The sequence below is a fragment of the Ursus americanus genome, chromosome 26 (genome assembly GCF_024610735.1).
Source record: "Ursus americanus isolate L20-20 chromosome 26, mUrsAme1.1.p, whole genome shotgun sequence".
In the NCBI taxonomy this organism is placed as follows: domain Eukaryota; kingdom Metazoa; phylum Chordata; class Mammalia; order Carnivora; family Ursidae; genus Ursus; species Ursus americanus.
The window spans coordinates 36,208,747-36,225,049 of record NC_142152.1 but is presented as its reverse complement, the minus strand read 5'-3'; the positions used below and the strand labels follow the sequence as shown (position 1 = coordinate 36,225,049).

Genomic DNA, 16,303 nt, shown 5'->3' with positions numbered 1-16,303 from the left:
GGGGGACTGGCCACATCTTCATGGCCCAAGGAGGGGACAGTGCCTGTGCCACCCTTGGGAGGGAGCTGTCCCCCTTGCTGGGCCTTCCCACTAGGTCACGATGGCGGCCACCTTGCCTGGTGCTCTCCCAGCCAAGGCCTTTGGAGCCCCTGCTCTGAAGCAAGGCATGCATCTGCTGGGGACAGCCGGCGACCCGCATTGCTTCCGTCTTCCATGTACACACCTTGCCAACCCAGTGGAACTTGGAGCATCTCACCCCCATGTCTGGGACCAGCTACGCCAGGGCAGTGCAGGGCAAACCCCAAAGGAATGGAGAATACGGATGCATTTATTGAGTACCTACTGTGTGCAAGGCACCAAACCAGGCTCCTCATAGCCATTATTGTGTTTAATCCTTCAACCATCTGGCAGGGTTTCTCCCACTTTCCGGGGTGGCGCTCAAAGCGATGAAAGGATCTGCCCCGAGGAGCCGGGTGTCCAGTCCACACGCATGTTGTCCCACCCACGTCCCTCTCCCTCACCAACAGCTTCTGCCCAGACTCTCAAGATCTTCTCCATCCCCCACTCCAAACATGGAGCTGCTAACCCCAAGGCCACACCTTCCTGCTTGTAACGGAAGGGCCAGCCCTGGGAGGGCTACGAGTTCATGGGGTTGACGACCTTGCCCAGGAAGAGGATGCTCTGGGTGTTGGTGGAAAAGATCACCACGAGGAAGGGCCGGTTGAACCGCAGGACTCTGCGATTGTGCTGTGCAGACATAAAAGTGATAAAGCCGCCAGTGGCCGCTGCCGCCTGGGCACCAGCCTCATCCACTTCCAGAATGGCTTTGTGAAAACTCTGGGGGAGGAAATCACCAGTGTTACCGCTGCGAGAACATGAATCAGGACTTGGGCAAGACGGGAAGAACCAGAGATCACTGGAGCTCAACACTGCGGGTCCCTACTTGCTGAGACACTTGTTGGGGATCTCACCCCAAGAATGTCTACACTGGGGGGATCCGTAAGCTGGATGACCTCTTATTTATAGGAATAATTCTTTCTCTCAGCAACTGAACACTTACTGTGTGCCTAGGGCTCTTTTGAAATCTTCAGACCTACCCTCTAAGGTTGATGTCTCATGGCTGTTTTACAGATGAGGAAAATAAATCCAGACACTCCCTCGCCCTGGAATGCCATAAGGGGAGGACCTGGAATTCAACTCTGCAACTCAAGGCCCTTCCCTAGAGCATACTTTTGTCTTCTTAATTGAAGTCATAGGTCTCTTTCTCTCGTCAAAGAGATCTCTGATACACACACACACCCAGCCCAGCCTGGTCTGTATCCTCCGTCTATTTCTATCCATTTGTCACTCTCCATTGTCATCTGTGAAGCCCACTTGGCTGTGAGAGCTTCCCGAGGACACGGACTGGGTGGACACCATATCCCCAGGGCCAAGTACCGTGCCACAGGTGGTGGGTTGGTTCAAGGACACCCACAGGCATGTCTGTGCATGGTTGAATGAAACCTGGGCTCTGAGATTTCATGTGGTGGCAGAGAGAACACCCATCACCCTGCAGCTCCCAAGGGCGAAAGTTCCCCGCCGAGTCTCCACGCATGGATGACCACGGATGACTTACCTTGGACACCTGCAGTTTTCGCTCTTTGGTGATGCCAGACAAGTCAACCTGCTTCGAGAACAGATGCATGAAGCCCATCTTGGGCAAAATCTGATCTAATTGATAGGAGCCAGAAATGGAGAATTTGGGGAAATGCAGCTCGAGCTTCTTATAAAAGTACCTGAGGGAGGCATGGGGTTAGACAAGTGAGGGACCCCAGCACACTGTGCTTCTCTTGACTGCACTCTCTGGCTGGCCCCACTCACTCCACCTGACTTTGCTCCAGTGCTCCCAGGGACTCAAAGCCAGGCTCCTTTGCCCCCAGCGCTGCTGTCTGCAGGACCTCCTCCCTTGGAAGCTCATTTTCATGAGAGGTTGCTTTCTGTGGGCGTGTCAGGTACCCAGGGAGATACAAGTCTCCCTGTGGGGTGGCTTTGCCTTCGCCTCTGTTGGGGTCCTGTGGTTTTCACTTATTTGGGACCAGATGATTTCTTTGGCTAGAATTCCTCTTCCGCATGAGCTCTGTAAATTTTGCATCCACATGTGGCTGAGGCCCTTATCTATGGTTGGTAATTTTTCCCATTCACAGCCCCAGGGTGATAGGACACTTCCTTGCTCCTTCCTTGGATGGGTGGATGGAGTTTTATTTATTTTTTTTAAGTCCCTCTATACTAGACACCTTGAACGGAGGTCTACCTACTCACTGCCTGGTTGGGCAGACCATCAGAGAGCCAATGCCACGTCACCCAAGTCTTGTGCAGTGTAAGGGCTACATCTAGGACCAGGACTCTTAACTCCTAGTCTGGTTCTCTTTTCACTGATTGGGGCAAAATCATATTTACGATGTAACAGGAGAGTTCATCATCTAACGAACCTATGGAAAGGCTTCAAGCAAATAAGAATTCTTTCCTAATTTGGCAATCACCCCCATGTGGGCATTGGCTTTCATTAGAAGGGTCCATTTGAAAGGCAGTGCTGTCGATTGATTACCTCTTCTGAAGCAAGTTTTTCCACCTTGTTAGCATCTCTGGAGTCAAGACCTCCTCCACCTGCTTCATTTTCCCTCGGTCAGGAAGGATGAAAAAGGCCGTCATGTTTCCTTGGTAATCCATCCGCAGCACCGAGCAGGGCAAGTGTCTGTCGTGAAGATACCAGTGGTGCTGGGTGTCCTGTAGCATCATTGGCACCTTGACTACCGTATTCTCATCAACGTGGAAGTCTTGGGGCGTGGTCATCGAGGGAATGAATGGTTTCTCCCACAGAGCTGAAGGGAAGAAGGAAAGAAGGCACAAGGCACCCGTGGACCAACAAGTCAACCATCCAGCCAGGGAATGCCTCTCCCACAGTCATGGAGATGCCCACCTTACTAGTCCATCATGGTGTACCATTTAGATCCTTCAAAACCTGACCTGCCTAAGAAATGGATCTCTCAAGGCTCATTTAGATTCTAAAATGTGAGATACAAAAGTGTATTAGCAACGTTGTTTCATGTCTTCACCATTTTTAAAAAAGATTTTATTTATTTATTTGTTTGAGAGAGAGAGAGAGCGAGAGACAGTACAAGAGTGGGGAGGAACAGAGGGGGAGAGAGATGGAGAAAGAATCTCAAGCAGACTCCATACTGAATGTGGAGCTAGACATGGGGCTCAATCCCATGACCCTGAGATCATGACCTGAGCTGAAACCCAGAGTCAGACACTTAACCAACTGAGCCACCCAGGCACCCCTGTCTTCACCATTTAATCTACATTCCTGCACTTACATTTTTTTGCCAACCTGATGCTTATGTAGTGATAGATTGTTATGACTTTGTAGTGCAATTTCTTGGTTAAAAACAAGGTTGAGCAATCTTTTGTATGTTTATTGACCAATTAAATGTCCTTTGTTTTGTTTTTGTTACGTCAGAACCAGTTCATGTTTTCCCCCGTGTTTGTGTAGGGTTGTTTCTTAGTGATCTGCAGGAGTTCTTTCTGAACACTAGTTGTCTGTCAGTTGTGAGGTGCAAATCCCGTCTCTCTCTGTCTTTGTCTTTTCACTCTATTAATGATGTGTTTTAATGATTGAAATTCTTAACTTTAATGCAGTAAACATATTAGTCTTTTACTTTGTGGTTAGGTCTTCTGTGTCTTGTTTAGGACAACTTTCCCTTCAAGGTCATGAAGATACTCTCTTATATGATATTCTAGAAGCTTTCGTCTTCCCTTTTGCAAAAAGGACTATACCCCACCTAGAATAAATAGTTATTATTGGATGAAAGGAGGGGTCCAAGCCCATTTTGTTCTGCTTGTGGGTATCTAGTTGTCCCAGCACCATTTTTAAAAATCCACTTTTTCCTCAATGCTCCAACATGGTGAGAAGGGATGCCAGCTTTGACAAATATCAAATGTCCATGTATCTATCCATGGGGCCATTTCTGGGCTCTGTTTTGGCCTCACTATTCTGTCCCATTGGTCTATTTGTACTACACAACCTAAATTAATATAGATTTTTGATAAGTCTCATCCTCTGGCAGGCAAGTTTTCCCATCTTAACTATTCTTGACCTTTGTAACCCCACCTACATTTTAGAATCAGCTTGTTAACTGCCACCAAAGAGAAGAAAAAACCTGTTAGGATTTTGATTGGAATTTCATTAAATATTTAGATTAATTCATGAGAGAATTGACATTTTTACATATTAAACCTTCCTTTTCATGAACATGGTATATCTGTGTGTGTTTTTTTAAATTTAAGTCTGCTTTACTATATCTCAAGATAATCTTATCTACAGAGATCCTGTGCATCTTTTGTTTTCTTCTAGGTACTTTTCAGTTTTGAACGTAAGCCACAATTGTTCCACTCTCTCACCGTGTGACCTACAGTGAGGCCTGGAGCTAAACTTACATCCCAAATTGTTGGGCAGATGTGTCAGAGGGCAGAATGTCTCTATCTCCTTCCTATTTCTGGAAAACCTCTCATTCTTAGGCCAACAACACTAACCCAGCTGAAGCTAGGTATTTTTCAGAAAGAGTGCCCCCAAACCCTTCCTTACAGTCAGAGCTTTGGGTAGGTTGATGGTATATACTACACATTTAAATTATATTTTAAAAGGAATGGCTCTATATAATATTGTGCAGCCATTAAAGTGAGATCTAAATAAAGTTTTCAATAGCATAAAGCTGTGCTCACACACACACACACACACACACACACACACACACACACACATAAAACCTGGTAAATCTGAATAAAGTTTGTAGATTGCACCATGTCAATTTCCTGGTTTTGCTTTTGTATGACAGTTCTATAAGATGTTATCTAACCTGGATGAAAGGTACACAGAATCTCTCTACACTATTTTTACAACTTCCTATAAGTTTATGGTTATTGCAGAATTAAAAGGGTTTTTGAAAAGGTTTTCAGTGGTGCATGAATAATTCCATGTGTAAAATGCAAGCAATGACCAGTTTGGCGGGATTGTTAGTCTGGGACTGTGTCCCAGAATCTCTTCCTTGCAGATTCTGGGTTCAAGGTGGTTACAAGTGTTAGGCTGGAGGTAGATGTGAAGCAACCACTACACGCTGAAGGTCTTCCTGGGAAGATGGGATGATGGTAAGACCTAGTGGAGCCCTGTGTGCTCCAGGTCACCCATGCTGTCCTCCAAGTTCATTGTCCAACATTAGCCCTCCAGACCAATGTGTCCCTAAGCCACCACCAGGTGTCCAGCATGGGCTTCTCCACAAGCCCCACCCACATGGACCCACTGTGCTGGCTGCATGTGCCTGGCATATAGATCCCTGATAAGCTCCAAGCTTTCACCCGCACCAAGGACTTCACTCTGTCCCTCCAACCCTGCTTCCTTCAGGCCTTCACTTGCCCACAATTGTGCAAGGTCCGATTCCTGTAGCAATCGCCTTTCCCTTAATATTCATGGTGGCTTTGCTTCTCTGATGGAACACTGATGATACACACTGTGCGAATTTGTCCCCACACTGTGATTTCAACTCTTTTATATATGTGTGTGAATGGAAGATGAATGAACTAGGTGAAAATGTTATCACTGGTTGTCTGAGGGTGGTAGGATTATGGATAATTTCTATTTCTATTTATTTATTTATTTATTTATTTATTTATTTATTTATTTTTAAAGATTTTATTTATTTGAAAGAGACAGAGATAGTGACAGAGATAGCGAGAGAGAGCACAAGCAGGGAGGAGAGGGAGAAGCAGGCTCCCCACTGAGTAGGGAGCCGGACCCAGGACTTGATCCCAGGACCTTGAGATCATGACCTGAGCTGAAGGCTGTTGCTTCACCAACTGAGCCACCCAGGCACCTCCTTTATGTGTTCTCAAGGGTCTTTGAAATGAGCATTGTTATCACTAGATTAATTACGATTACTCTAATTATTTGTTGAGTGTATGTAATGGTCAAGGGTCAACAAACTTCTTTTGCAAAGGGCCAGAAAGTAAATATTTTAGACTCTATAGCAACTGTTTATCTCTGTGGCTGTGTGAAGGCAGCCAGAGACAATACATACATGAGTCCACATGGCTGTGTGCCAATAAAACTTTATTGACAAAACCAAGTGGCTCATCAGATGTGGCCGGGGCAGTAGTTTGCCTGTCCCTTTAGGCCCTCTTCTAAGGAGTACAGAAAAATGTGATGTAATTTGATCCTCAAAACACAATTTTGAAGGAGGGACTCTTATTATCCTTCCTTCAAGCTAACAACCTGCCCTGTTGACGGTGTTGGTTAGTGACAGAGCTTCAATATCAATCCAGGAGTTCAACTAGTACATTCCATACATCACTGTTATGAGGAAAATAAATAAGCAAATATGTCTAAAGGTATGAGGAAACCTGAACACTACACAATCTTAAATGTCATGCTCTCACATGAATCTTCTAAGGGTTGCTTGACCCTATCGGACCCCATCCATCCACTTTCTCTTTTTTAAATATTTAATCCACCCATAAATCCGAGGGAGAGGGAAGATGAAGGCTCCACCAACAAACCAACTCTTACCTTTGAAGTAGATGTAATTCACCAACACCATTGTGATGTCCGTGCTCAGGGGGCTGACCAAATCCACAATCTTCCCTTGAGTTTCCTCTCTGACGTGGTCATTGATGAGCTGGGTGGTGCCCACAGAGTTGTGGAAGTTGGTGGGGAAGAGTTTGGATTCATAGAAGGCCACACTGTCATTAAGAAATCCCGGAAGGATCAGCAGGTCCTGGCTCAGGAACAGGGCGCTGCCCATGCGCATCTCCAGCCCGTCACCCAGGAGGCGGACAGCGTGCAGGAGGTGTTGGAAGCCCCGGTGGATGTCCCACGCGGACAGCTCCGTGAGGTTGAAGCCCAGACCCTCGAGGATCTGGGTCTGGCTGTGCGAGCGGGCCCCCAGGGACAGCATGGCGTAGGAGGCAGAGATGCTCAGCGGGGAGAAGAAGATGTTGCTCCCAGGACTTTGGGAAGCCAGCAGGTGGTAGAAGTGGAGAGCGAAGGCTGTATTGCCCGGCGCGATCTTGAGGCTGGGGGAGCCCTCACCTGTGCTTGGAGCCTCCCGATGGGGGCTGCCGGTGTGACCCTGCCTATAGTGCTCAGGGTGCAGCTGACCGTGGCTGTGAGAAAGGACCAGCAGTCCGGCCAGAAGGAGGAGCGGGCAGTCAGCAAGACGCATCTTCTGTGTTCTCAGACTAGAGGAGGAAAGAGAGTGCCCAGGCAACTCCCCGGCAGAACAGCCAACCCCCCTGAGAAATCGGGCAAGGGCAGGGCCCCGGGGAGGTAAGTGACACCGTGAACTCTTGCACATGGGCCTGTGGCAGGCTGACGGACACCCAGCGCCTCCCCAGTGTGTGGGGCGATGATATTCCATGGCAGTGGTTTAGATGAACAGAGCGCACCCCTCATGCCCACACCTCCCTGCATTTCCCATCCCTCTCACCTCCGCCAGGCCCTGGCCTCCTTTCTCATCCCCAAGACTCCAAAAATGACTTACTCAGGTCATCTAATGGTAATTGTCTGAGCTAGAACACAAAATCTCCAGACTCAGACTTACCGTTCACGTGTAATCCCTCAGCCCAGATACCCACCGCAGCAAGGGGGCAACTCACCAAACGTTATTTTAGCATTTGGCCCACCGACATCCACGGTGTGCTTTACAGTTTACAAAATCACTTCAATGCCATTTTGTTTGACCCTCTTACCTAGGTAGAGGTCAAGTAGAACTGGCAGTCTCACCGTCACTCCATACAGATAAGATCACTGATGTTCAAAAACGGTTCTGCCCAAAGTCCCAGGAAAAGGATTGGTATCTTTTCCCAGTAAACTTAACCTACCCAAAATAGGGTGCTCGATTTTCTCCACCAAATCTGCTCTTTTTTTCTTTTCTTTTTTTTTTTTTAAGATTTTATTTATTTATTTGACAGAGAGGGAGACAGCCAGCAAGAGAGGGAACACAAGTAGGGGGAGTGGGAGAGGAAGAAGCAGGCTCCTAGCAGAGGAGCCTGATGTGGGGCTCGATCCCATAACGCCGGGATCACGCCCTGAGCCGAAGGCAGACGCTTAACCGCTGTGCCACCCAGGCGCCCCCAAATCTGCTCTTCTGCACCAAATGGACCTACCATTACTCTCTGGTTCTCAGCCCCAAACCCGGTTGTCATCCCAAACCTGTGCCTGGCCTTCCATCCCCCCACCTCATTCAATCTTTCTGCATGCCTGGCCGGCTCTTCCCTCAACCTCCCAGCCTCTCCACTGCTATGACCCTCACGCAGGCCTCCAACGTTGTTCACCCGGACCAGGGATCAGAAAACTTGGCCTGCAAAGGGCCAGAGAGTAAACGTCTTTGGCTCTGGGGGCCATATGGCCATGTTGCAGCTGCCCAGCTTGGCTGTGTTGGCAGTCTCGTGGGTGGCTGGGTTCCGGTGAAACCTTATTGACGGACAATGAAATACGAATTTCATATACTTTACATGGGTCACAAAATATTGTCCTTTTGATTTTTTCAACCGTTTATAATTTTTTAATTTACATTTATATTTATATTATATCTTGCATGCTTGGCTTAGGGGCAAGACAAAAATAGGCAGTGGGCCAGATCTGACTCACGGGCTGATGTTTGTTGAGCCCCGAATTAGACCACTGTTGCTTCTTACCTTGTCTTCCTATTCTATTTTCCGCCCAGGCGTTGGAGTGACCACATCACTCACCAACTTAACACCCGGCCCCAATGCGTGGCTCCCTATCAAGCTAGAATATCTTCTCCCGCCCTGACCCTCACATGCGTTCTTCTCTCTGGCTTTGCAGTGAGTTACCCAGAATGCCCCTCTGTCAGGCACTCTCCAAAAGCACCTGGGTCCTAAGTCACATGCGGCCTTGCGGGAGGCTGCTTCTGGGCCTGGGCACCAGTTCCCCCCCTGGTGCGATGAGAAGGTTGGCGTGATCATGTGTAGGGATCTTTCCAGCCTTAGGCTATGTCACCTCTGGGTCTTTCCAAGCTTTAGCCCTGACAGTCGTCTGTTCCACAACTCCCAGTCCTGGGCAAACTAGGATGATTGATCACCCTCCCTTTGGAGTTTCCATTGTGGCCCTCAGAGAGTTACTCACGGTCAGTCGTCATATGGCCCCCCGGGCAGCTGTCTGAGTGCTAGAGGAAGCCCAGGAACATGGCCTGGGTTTATCAAGCCCAGGAAGGTTGGCAGAAGCTCTCGGCATGACCAGCACCACCTCCCACCTCCCCAATTAGGTAATTATTAACGAATGGACCTATGGGTGCAGCGCGGAGTCTCAACACAGAAAAACTTCACTGAAAGCTGGCTCAACCCCTCCCGGGATGACCCCCTTCCTTCCATGGGGACGCCAACAGAGTTCGCCCCTTGCTGTTTGCATCACGCACTCAGGTTTGCCTGGCAAATGCTTCCCCCTGAGGCCAAGGGGGCCCGTTCGTGGATGTCATCTCCACATTGCCCCTCATTGGCCCTGTGAACTCAGGCACATCTATTCTTCTGGGTTTGTCATGCCCCCCCATCCCATCCTCCACCACCTCTTACAAAATAAAGAGGTGGGCCAGACCAGGGGCGGCAAACACCAGTGCCTTCCCAAACCTGGTAAGGCTGCTTCCAGGGTGACATAATGAGGAATTGTGAACATGTGAGACTGGAGAGAGTTAGTTCTCTGCAGCCATCAGGACCTATCAGGGGGGCTGGATCCTGCCCTGGGCCCCCAGTTTACAATCCTGGACTATGTGATTGCCTAGGAACCTTCCAGCTTTAAAGGTACATGATTCTGTGATGGAACCCTCTGAGATACCACATGTTGGCCTTCAAGGAGAATGCATCTCAGGGGCAAGGGTGGCATGGGGTGGGAGCAAACCCCTCCATGGTCCAGGAATCCAATTGCACTCTTCCTTTTTAATTATGGATCTTTAGCTGCTTTATGTGCAGTAATCAGTGAGCCTGGGCACCCTTGGACCATTCTGGGGCAGCTGAACACATGGGTGACATATGGCTGTTCTTTAAGCCCAATAGGGAAAGAAGCAATGTGGCCCTCGGTGTCCTGAATGAGATGCCCTTGACATTCAGGTTTCCTCTAGTGGGCTTTTCTGAACATGTCTCCAGGTGTGTGGGGCTTTGACTTGAGTGGAATAGATAGCACTGAGCAGCAAGATTGGGCTGGGAGCCCGAAGCTGAGCAGAGCAGGTCAGGGAGGTGCAAACACAGGCTTGGGCCCAGCTGGTCTGGGGTCCACCTCCCAGCCTGTTGCTGGGCTCCGAGAAGTTCAAGGGCGTGTCCAAGTTCACATGACATCAATACATCAGTGCATCAATACCAGGGCAAGAGAGGAACTTGCCGTGCCAGGTAAGAGTGAAAACTATCCCCACTTGCGTCCTCCACTCTCACCGCACACATGCGCACACACACCCCAGGAGGACTGTCCTTATCCCATTTTTACAGATAAGAAAACGAAAGCCCAGAGAAGTTGCCAGCTCAGATTCCAGAGTTAGACTGAAGCCCGGGTTCTTTCTCTGCCACTCGTCTGGAATAGCAGCTCTGGTTTTGTTCTTGGCGGCAACCCACTTGCTGGGACACGTGTGGCACACAGTAGGTGCTCCATCAATATTCACTGAGTGGATGAATGAAGGCAAGGTGGTTACCGGTTCACAAGTGTGAAAATCAGTTTTCCCTTTCCAGAGTCAGCAATTTGGGTCTGGCCTCCTTAGCCTGGCTCCCGCAGTGAGTTAGAGCCCAATGTGGCAGATTCCAGGGGGCAGGGTGTGCTTGCGACAGCTGGAAGAACAGGTGTCCTGACCCCGCTGTGAGCACATAGCACTGCCCTTTGGCTTCTGGACTCTACCCCTGCAATGCTCTGGACGGAGCTGGGCTCTGAAGTCAGACAGACAGTGCGGCCGCTGAGCTGGTGAACTTGGGGCAGGTCACTCCACCTCTCTGAAACTCAGTTTCCTCTTCTGTCAAATCAGGTGCAATCACTAACGGGAAAGGCAGATGTGAAGGGACCGGGTGTCCCCGAATGTGCTGGGCTCCACCTCCAGCTCCTTGGCGTTTTCTTGTTTCCTCCCGGCTTCCTGCAGTGGGGAAGAGCAGGGACTGCGGGGGCTCAGTCCCAGCCCTGCCACCAGCTACATTACTCCCTCTGCTTCTCCTCTGTAAGCCGAGGGCACAATAATTGTTCCAGATCTCAGGCTTGTCATGAGAAGTCAGCAAATTCATGTCCACAACGTGCTTAGAGTAAGTGTCAGCCACAAGGGGTGCAATGTAAGTGTGAATTACTCTCTCGTGTTACTTTAGACCGTTTATACACTATTCGTTTATCTCTAAATGTGTAAATATGGCTAAATCAGTGTTTTTAAACTTTTTGTGCATTGTGGTCCTGCTAGTATCTCAAGAAGGCCTTGGACTCTCCCTAAAGCATGCACATACTCTCAAAGTTTTCAATTTAGGGAGTTTCTTGAATCGCACAAAGTCCGTGGGGTCCCTGTGTGCCAGGAACCATTTGCTCCCACAGGAAGCATCCTGCATAATGGAAAGATAGAAATGACCTTGAGATCCTTAAAGGAGTCACTGCCTGAGAGCCTGGAGGATGGGGACAGATGGCCGGCAGCTCTGGCGGCAGGCTGGGCTCGGCCGCAAACTCGGAGCTCACTCCCACCCAGCCTCTGGCTGCTTCTTGTCCTCAAGCCTCTGGGCGGACTTAAGGAGCGTGAAAACCTTGCACAGTATACCCCAGAGTGCCAGGAGCTTCTCATTCATTGTCTGTGAGGTCCAAGAAGGCAACAGATCATGTCACATGTGCATCTCTGTATCAGAACAGGACTGGCCTAGAGAAGAAGCCTCATGAAAGTCAGTGAATGAATGAGTGAATGAATGAATGAATGAATGGTTACCAGAGGCTCTGCTCAAAGCTTGGGTGGGGGTGTGCTCTTGAAAACAGCAATGATCTCAGCAAGGCCCTGTATAATGATAGAAGAAAAGCTCTCTGATCTGGAAGTCCAAGGTGGAAGTGGAGAAGCATGGGGCTTGACCATTTGCCACTGCCCCCAAAACGCTAGGGGAACTGCCGCTGCTCCACGTGGGGCTGCTCCAGGGGCAGGGTCGAGGCCCCCGAGGGGGAGCTGCTTTCCCAGCATCTGAGCAGTGACCTGAGCTGTCCCACAGTCGAGATCCCCACTCCTCTGTCACTTTGCAGGTTGAGACCCAGCGCTTTGCGGATGTCCTGGTTTCCCACGGTGTGCAGTTGAAGCTGTCCTTCCTTCTCACCGCTCCCAACCCCTTTCTCATCCCCTGGACTCCAGGGGGAGCCACGATCTTGCCCTCAGAACAGGGTGTCATTGTTTTTCAGTTGACGGTCAATGTAATAATGGTTGCTGTGAAAAATCGGGGAGCGTACAAAGTCTAAAGAAAAAAAGGAAATCATTTGGAAACCTGTCATAGCTAGGGGTAGTTTATTTACTTCCAGTCTGTTTTTAAAAATGGGTGCATGCACATACAGAATATCAACAATGAGGCCCTTCCAGTCTCGGTTTTGATGAAAGCACGAAGACAATAAATGCTACAGTCCAGAGACCCCCCCACCATGCAGAAATTTCACAAAAGGGGGTCAAGAACTGGTCTCCTGATGCTTAAATGCTTTACTGGCATGAAGGAAGATTTAGAAGGGGGGAGAAGGTGCAGATGGGAGAGGGATTAAAAAGGAGAGGAGGGGAGCCCGCCCCACCCTGTCGATAGCGATGGGGTCACGGTCTCAGGGCCATCATGGTCCCATTCTGGTGAGGGCCCTCTTCCTGGTTCGCAGACGGCACCTTCTCACTGTGCCCGCACACGGAGAAGGACAAGAAAACTCTCCAGACCCTCACTTTTAAGGGCACTAATCCTATTCCAGGGGCTCCACCCTCCCAACCTAATCACCTCCCAAAGGCCTCACCTCCTGACATCATCATTTTTGGAGGCCAGGATTTCAACCTGTGAATTTTGAGGGGGGAGGGGGGCACAAACATTCAGACCACAGAAAGGGCGTTCTGTGGGGCTGGTCGGAAAACACAACGTGCACCACTATAGTGAGGGGGGCCCAGGGCACTGGGGCTGCGGCTTGTCCAAAACATCCACCAGGTGCCGGCGGGCATTCCGACTTCCTGCAGACTCACTGCATCTACTTCCTGTTCCTCTCCGACTCATCATGACTTCCTGCCTGGCTTTGAGCCAGGCATATACGCATGTGCCCTGGGTTACGTGGTACCGGTAACAAACCACCCCAAATTTAGTGGCATAAAAGAACAGCAGGCATTCAAACCAGCACGTCTTATGTCCCCACTAGACTCTGGGCTCTTTGGAAACAGGCACAGGATTTTATTCGTTTCTCCCTCTGCGTCTGTCCCCTTCCCTCTAACGTTCGATGCTCAGCCCAGAACTAGCCCTGTGTGAGGGTCCTGTGTTTGGTGATTTAACCACGTTATGTTTTCCTAGGGATCCTACGAGGTATGTTTTCTCCCACTAACCGAGAGAGTGAGTGGAGGCCAAGAGAGTAAATATCTTGCTTGTGGTCACACAGCCAGTGCATGGGTCAGCTGGGGTTTGACCTTGGGGAGAGCTGGTTCCAGAGCGCAAGATCGTAGCTTCCCCTTTTGACTCTTGCTATTAGAAATGGGGTGATTAAGCTCAGCACCGCCGTCAGCCAGTGCCCATCACGCCTCCACTTACCCTCTAGGGGCACTGGGGTTTCTTTGGGTGATGCTGGGGACTGACAGCCACTGAGGGAGACACCATGTGTGATCCTGACCTTGCTAATTCCTGCAGCCACACTCAATGACACAGGATGGAGACATCTCCCTGGTAAGACCGCAAGGGCTGCCGGGAAACTGAAGGATTCACTGCATTTTTGCCCGAGACCGACATTCCTCAAAATGTGGGCTAGGGTCCTCCATAATCGGGTACTTGTTAAAAGGGAAGGACCACAGGCTTTCCCTCAATTTTCTTCGATAAGAATCCTGGGGCTGGCGTAGAGTGGGTCCAGGAATTGCATTTTAATGAGCTCCCCAAATGAGTCTTGAAAAATCACCCACTGCCTGGAAGCAAGGGCTCTGCGGGGCAGAGTCCCTGTAGTTTGACGTTTCACCACGAGAGGGCGCGCCTCCACTTCCTAATCGCACAGGCGTCTCCACGTAACTCGCGGTTTTGGGCGAAAAAAGGGGTTTTGTGTTTAGGAAAGCACAGCTGTTCCTCTGCTACTCTGAAAGAGTATGAAAGCTAGCTCATTTAGCCAAACACCTCCCCTTACAGAGAGGGACAGAACTTGTCCAAAGCAAGTAAATGGCAGAACTGGGCTCAGAAAACAGCACACAGCTCTGCGCACACCACCACAGATGTCGTTCCCCTGCGAGCTCAGACTTGACTACAGGTTGGAGGAGAAATAGAAACACCCACGGATCCTTGCATTCATTCATTCACTTGCTCAACAATTCCAGCCATCTACTGAGCTCCATCATTATGAGCAACATCATTATGTCCTCGTTTGCGGGGGCGGGGGAGGGTAGGCAAACACTCGCTGTAGCCACACGCTCGGACGCAGTTCCGAAGGGGAAGGTCAGGAGTTAGCATTGACCGTATGGGGATTTGCTGTCACCAGGGGCAGGGAGTGGAAGTTAGGAGGGGTTTCCTGAGGCATAGACATGAGCTAAGCAGATGACTCCAAGTTAAAGCAAGGGGTTGCAGTGGGGTACAGGGTTCCGGAAAGGGGAACAGCATGTGCAGTGTCTTGCAGAAGAATGAGGCATGGAACGATCGATGATGGATGCAAAGATGCCAGTGTGTCTGGGGGTCAGGACATGAAAGGCAGGCCGGTGGGAAAGGACAGGGACAGGTAGGAATACGGGGATATACAAGTGCATAAGTCGAAACCTTGACCCTAGGGGGCAGGAGATAAGGTCTGGCCAGGAGCAACAATAACATGAGATAGCCCCAGGCAAGGTCATAAGCCATAGAGCAAGGAATTGGAAGGGTGACACGGGGGCAGCCTTCATGGAGGAGGTGACATCTAGGCTGATCCCAGTTTGGTTTGATTTAAGGGCGTTTGGCTCCTTTCTCTGATTTGCAGAGCAGCTATCCTCTTAGCCGTGAGGGTTTTCTATCTGACGCTAAGCAGCTTATTCCAGAAGGTAAAAATCATTCTGATTGGAGAGGAAAGGGAGGGGATGAGGATTTCTGCTCTTCAAGGGCCAGCTTGGTCCTCCAAACTCTGTCTCTCTCCCCAGCATGGCTCCAGCCTACCCCAGGATCTTCTGCAAGCATGGCCAGTTCTGTACAGCCCAGAGCAAAGTTTAGGCTTTGAGCCCCCTGCCGACGAACCTGGGCATGCCTCAGCTCAGAGCCCCCCGGATCTCAGCGCGTTAGGGCTATTGAGGGTTATTGGGTAATGGGAAGGAATAGGTTTTATTTTTTTATTTTTTTTTAATTTAATGTTTAAAAAAGATTTTATTTATTTATTTGACAGAGAGAGAGGCAGTGAGAGAGGGAACACAAGCAGGGGGAGTGCGAGAGGGAGAAGCAGGTTTCCCGCCAAGCAGGGAGCCCGATGCGGGGCTCAATCTCAGAAAGCTGGGATCATGACCCGAGCCCAAGGCAGACGCTTAACTACTGAGCCACCCAGGCGCCCCCAGGAATGGGTTTTATAAATGATCGTGCCCTTACAGCAGGCCCTTGTAATAGAGTCTGACTCCATTTTCTGATGTTTGGCTGCTGATGGCTTTTAAGCCTCATCCCTCCATCTTGCCCTTTTTGCTCCCTTCTGGGCAGCTTAGCTGATGAAAAACCCCATTGGCGGAAGTTCAAACCATGCCTGGAAAGCCCCACCCAGGCCCACCCAACAACCACCGTCAAAACTGCAAGTCAGCCTTCAATCATTTCTCAAGCTGTTCTTGGACCATCTTGGGGGCCTCCCTCTGCTCCCCAGAAAGCCTCATTATGTGAGTAGTAAACCTTTTCATGCCCTGAGTGGATGTGTGGTGTCGTCATGCAGTGTCCATACTAAATTTGAGGTGGGGATGAGTTATGGGCTGAACTGTGTGGCACCCCTCCCCTCCCCCGCTGTCACATACTGAAGTCCTACCCCCAGCCCCAGTGCCTCAGAATGGAACTATATTTAGAGACAGGGTCTTACAAGAGGTAATTAAGTTAACATGAGGTCATTAGGATAGTCCTAATTCAATGTGAGGGGTGTCCTTAT

The 16,303-nt window shown here is 49.7% G+C and overlaps 1 protein-coding gene across 1 annotated transcript; it reads right to left on the bottom strand.

Moving 5' to 3' along the window:
- Positions 1–310: 310 nt before the first annotated feature.
- On the bottom strand, positions 311–9,253 carry SERPINA4 (serpin family A member 4). The gene is made up of 5 exons (XM_045815780.2): positions 9,179–9,253; positions 6,599–7,269; positions 2,585–2,858; positions 1,616–1,775; positions 311–837 (listed from the first exon to the last, which is right to left on the bottom strand). The coding sequence occupies exons 2-5, from the start codon at positions 7,251–7,253 to the stop codon at positions 637–639; spliced, it is 1,290 nt and encodes a 429-aa protein (XP_045671736.2). The 5' UTR covers positions 7,254–7,269; positions 9,179–9,253; the 3' UTR covers positions 311–636.
- Between the last annotated feature and the right edge of the window lie 7,050 nt (positions 9,254–16,303).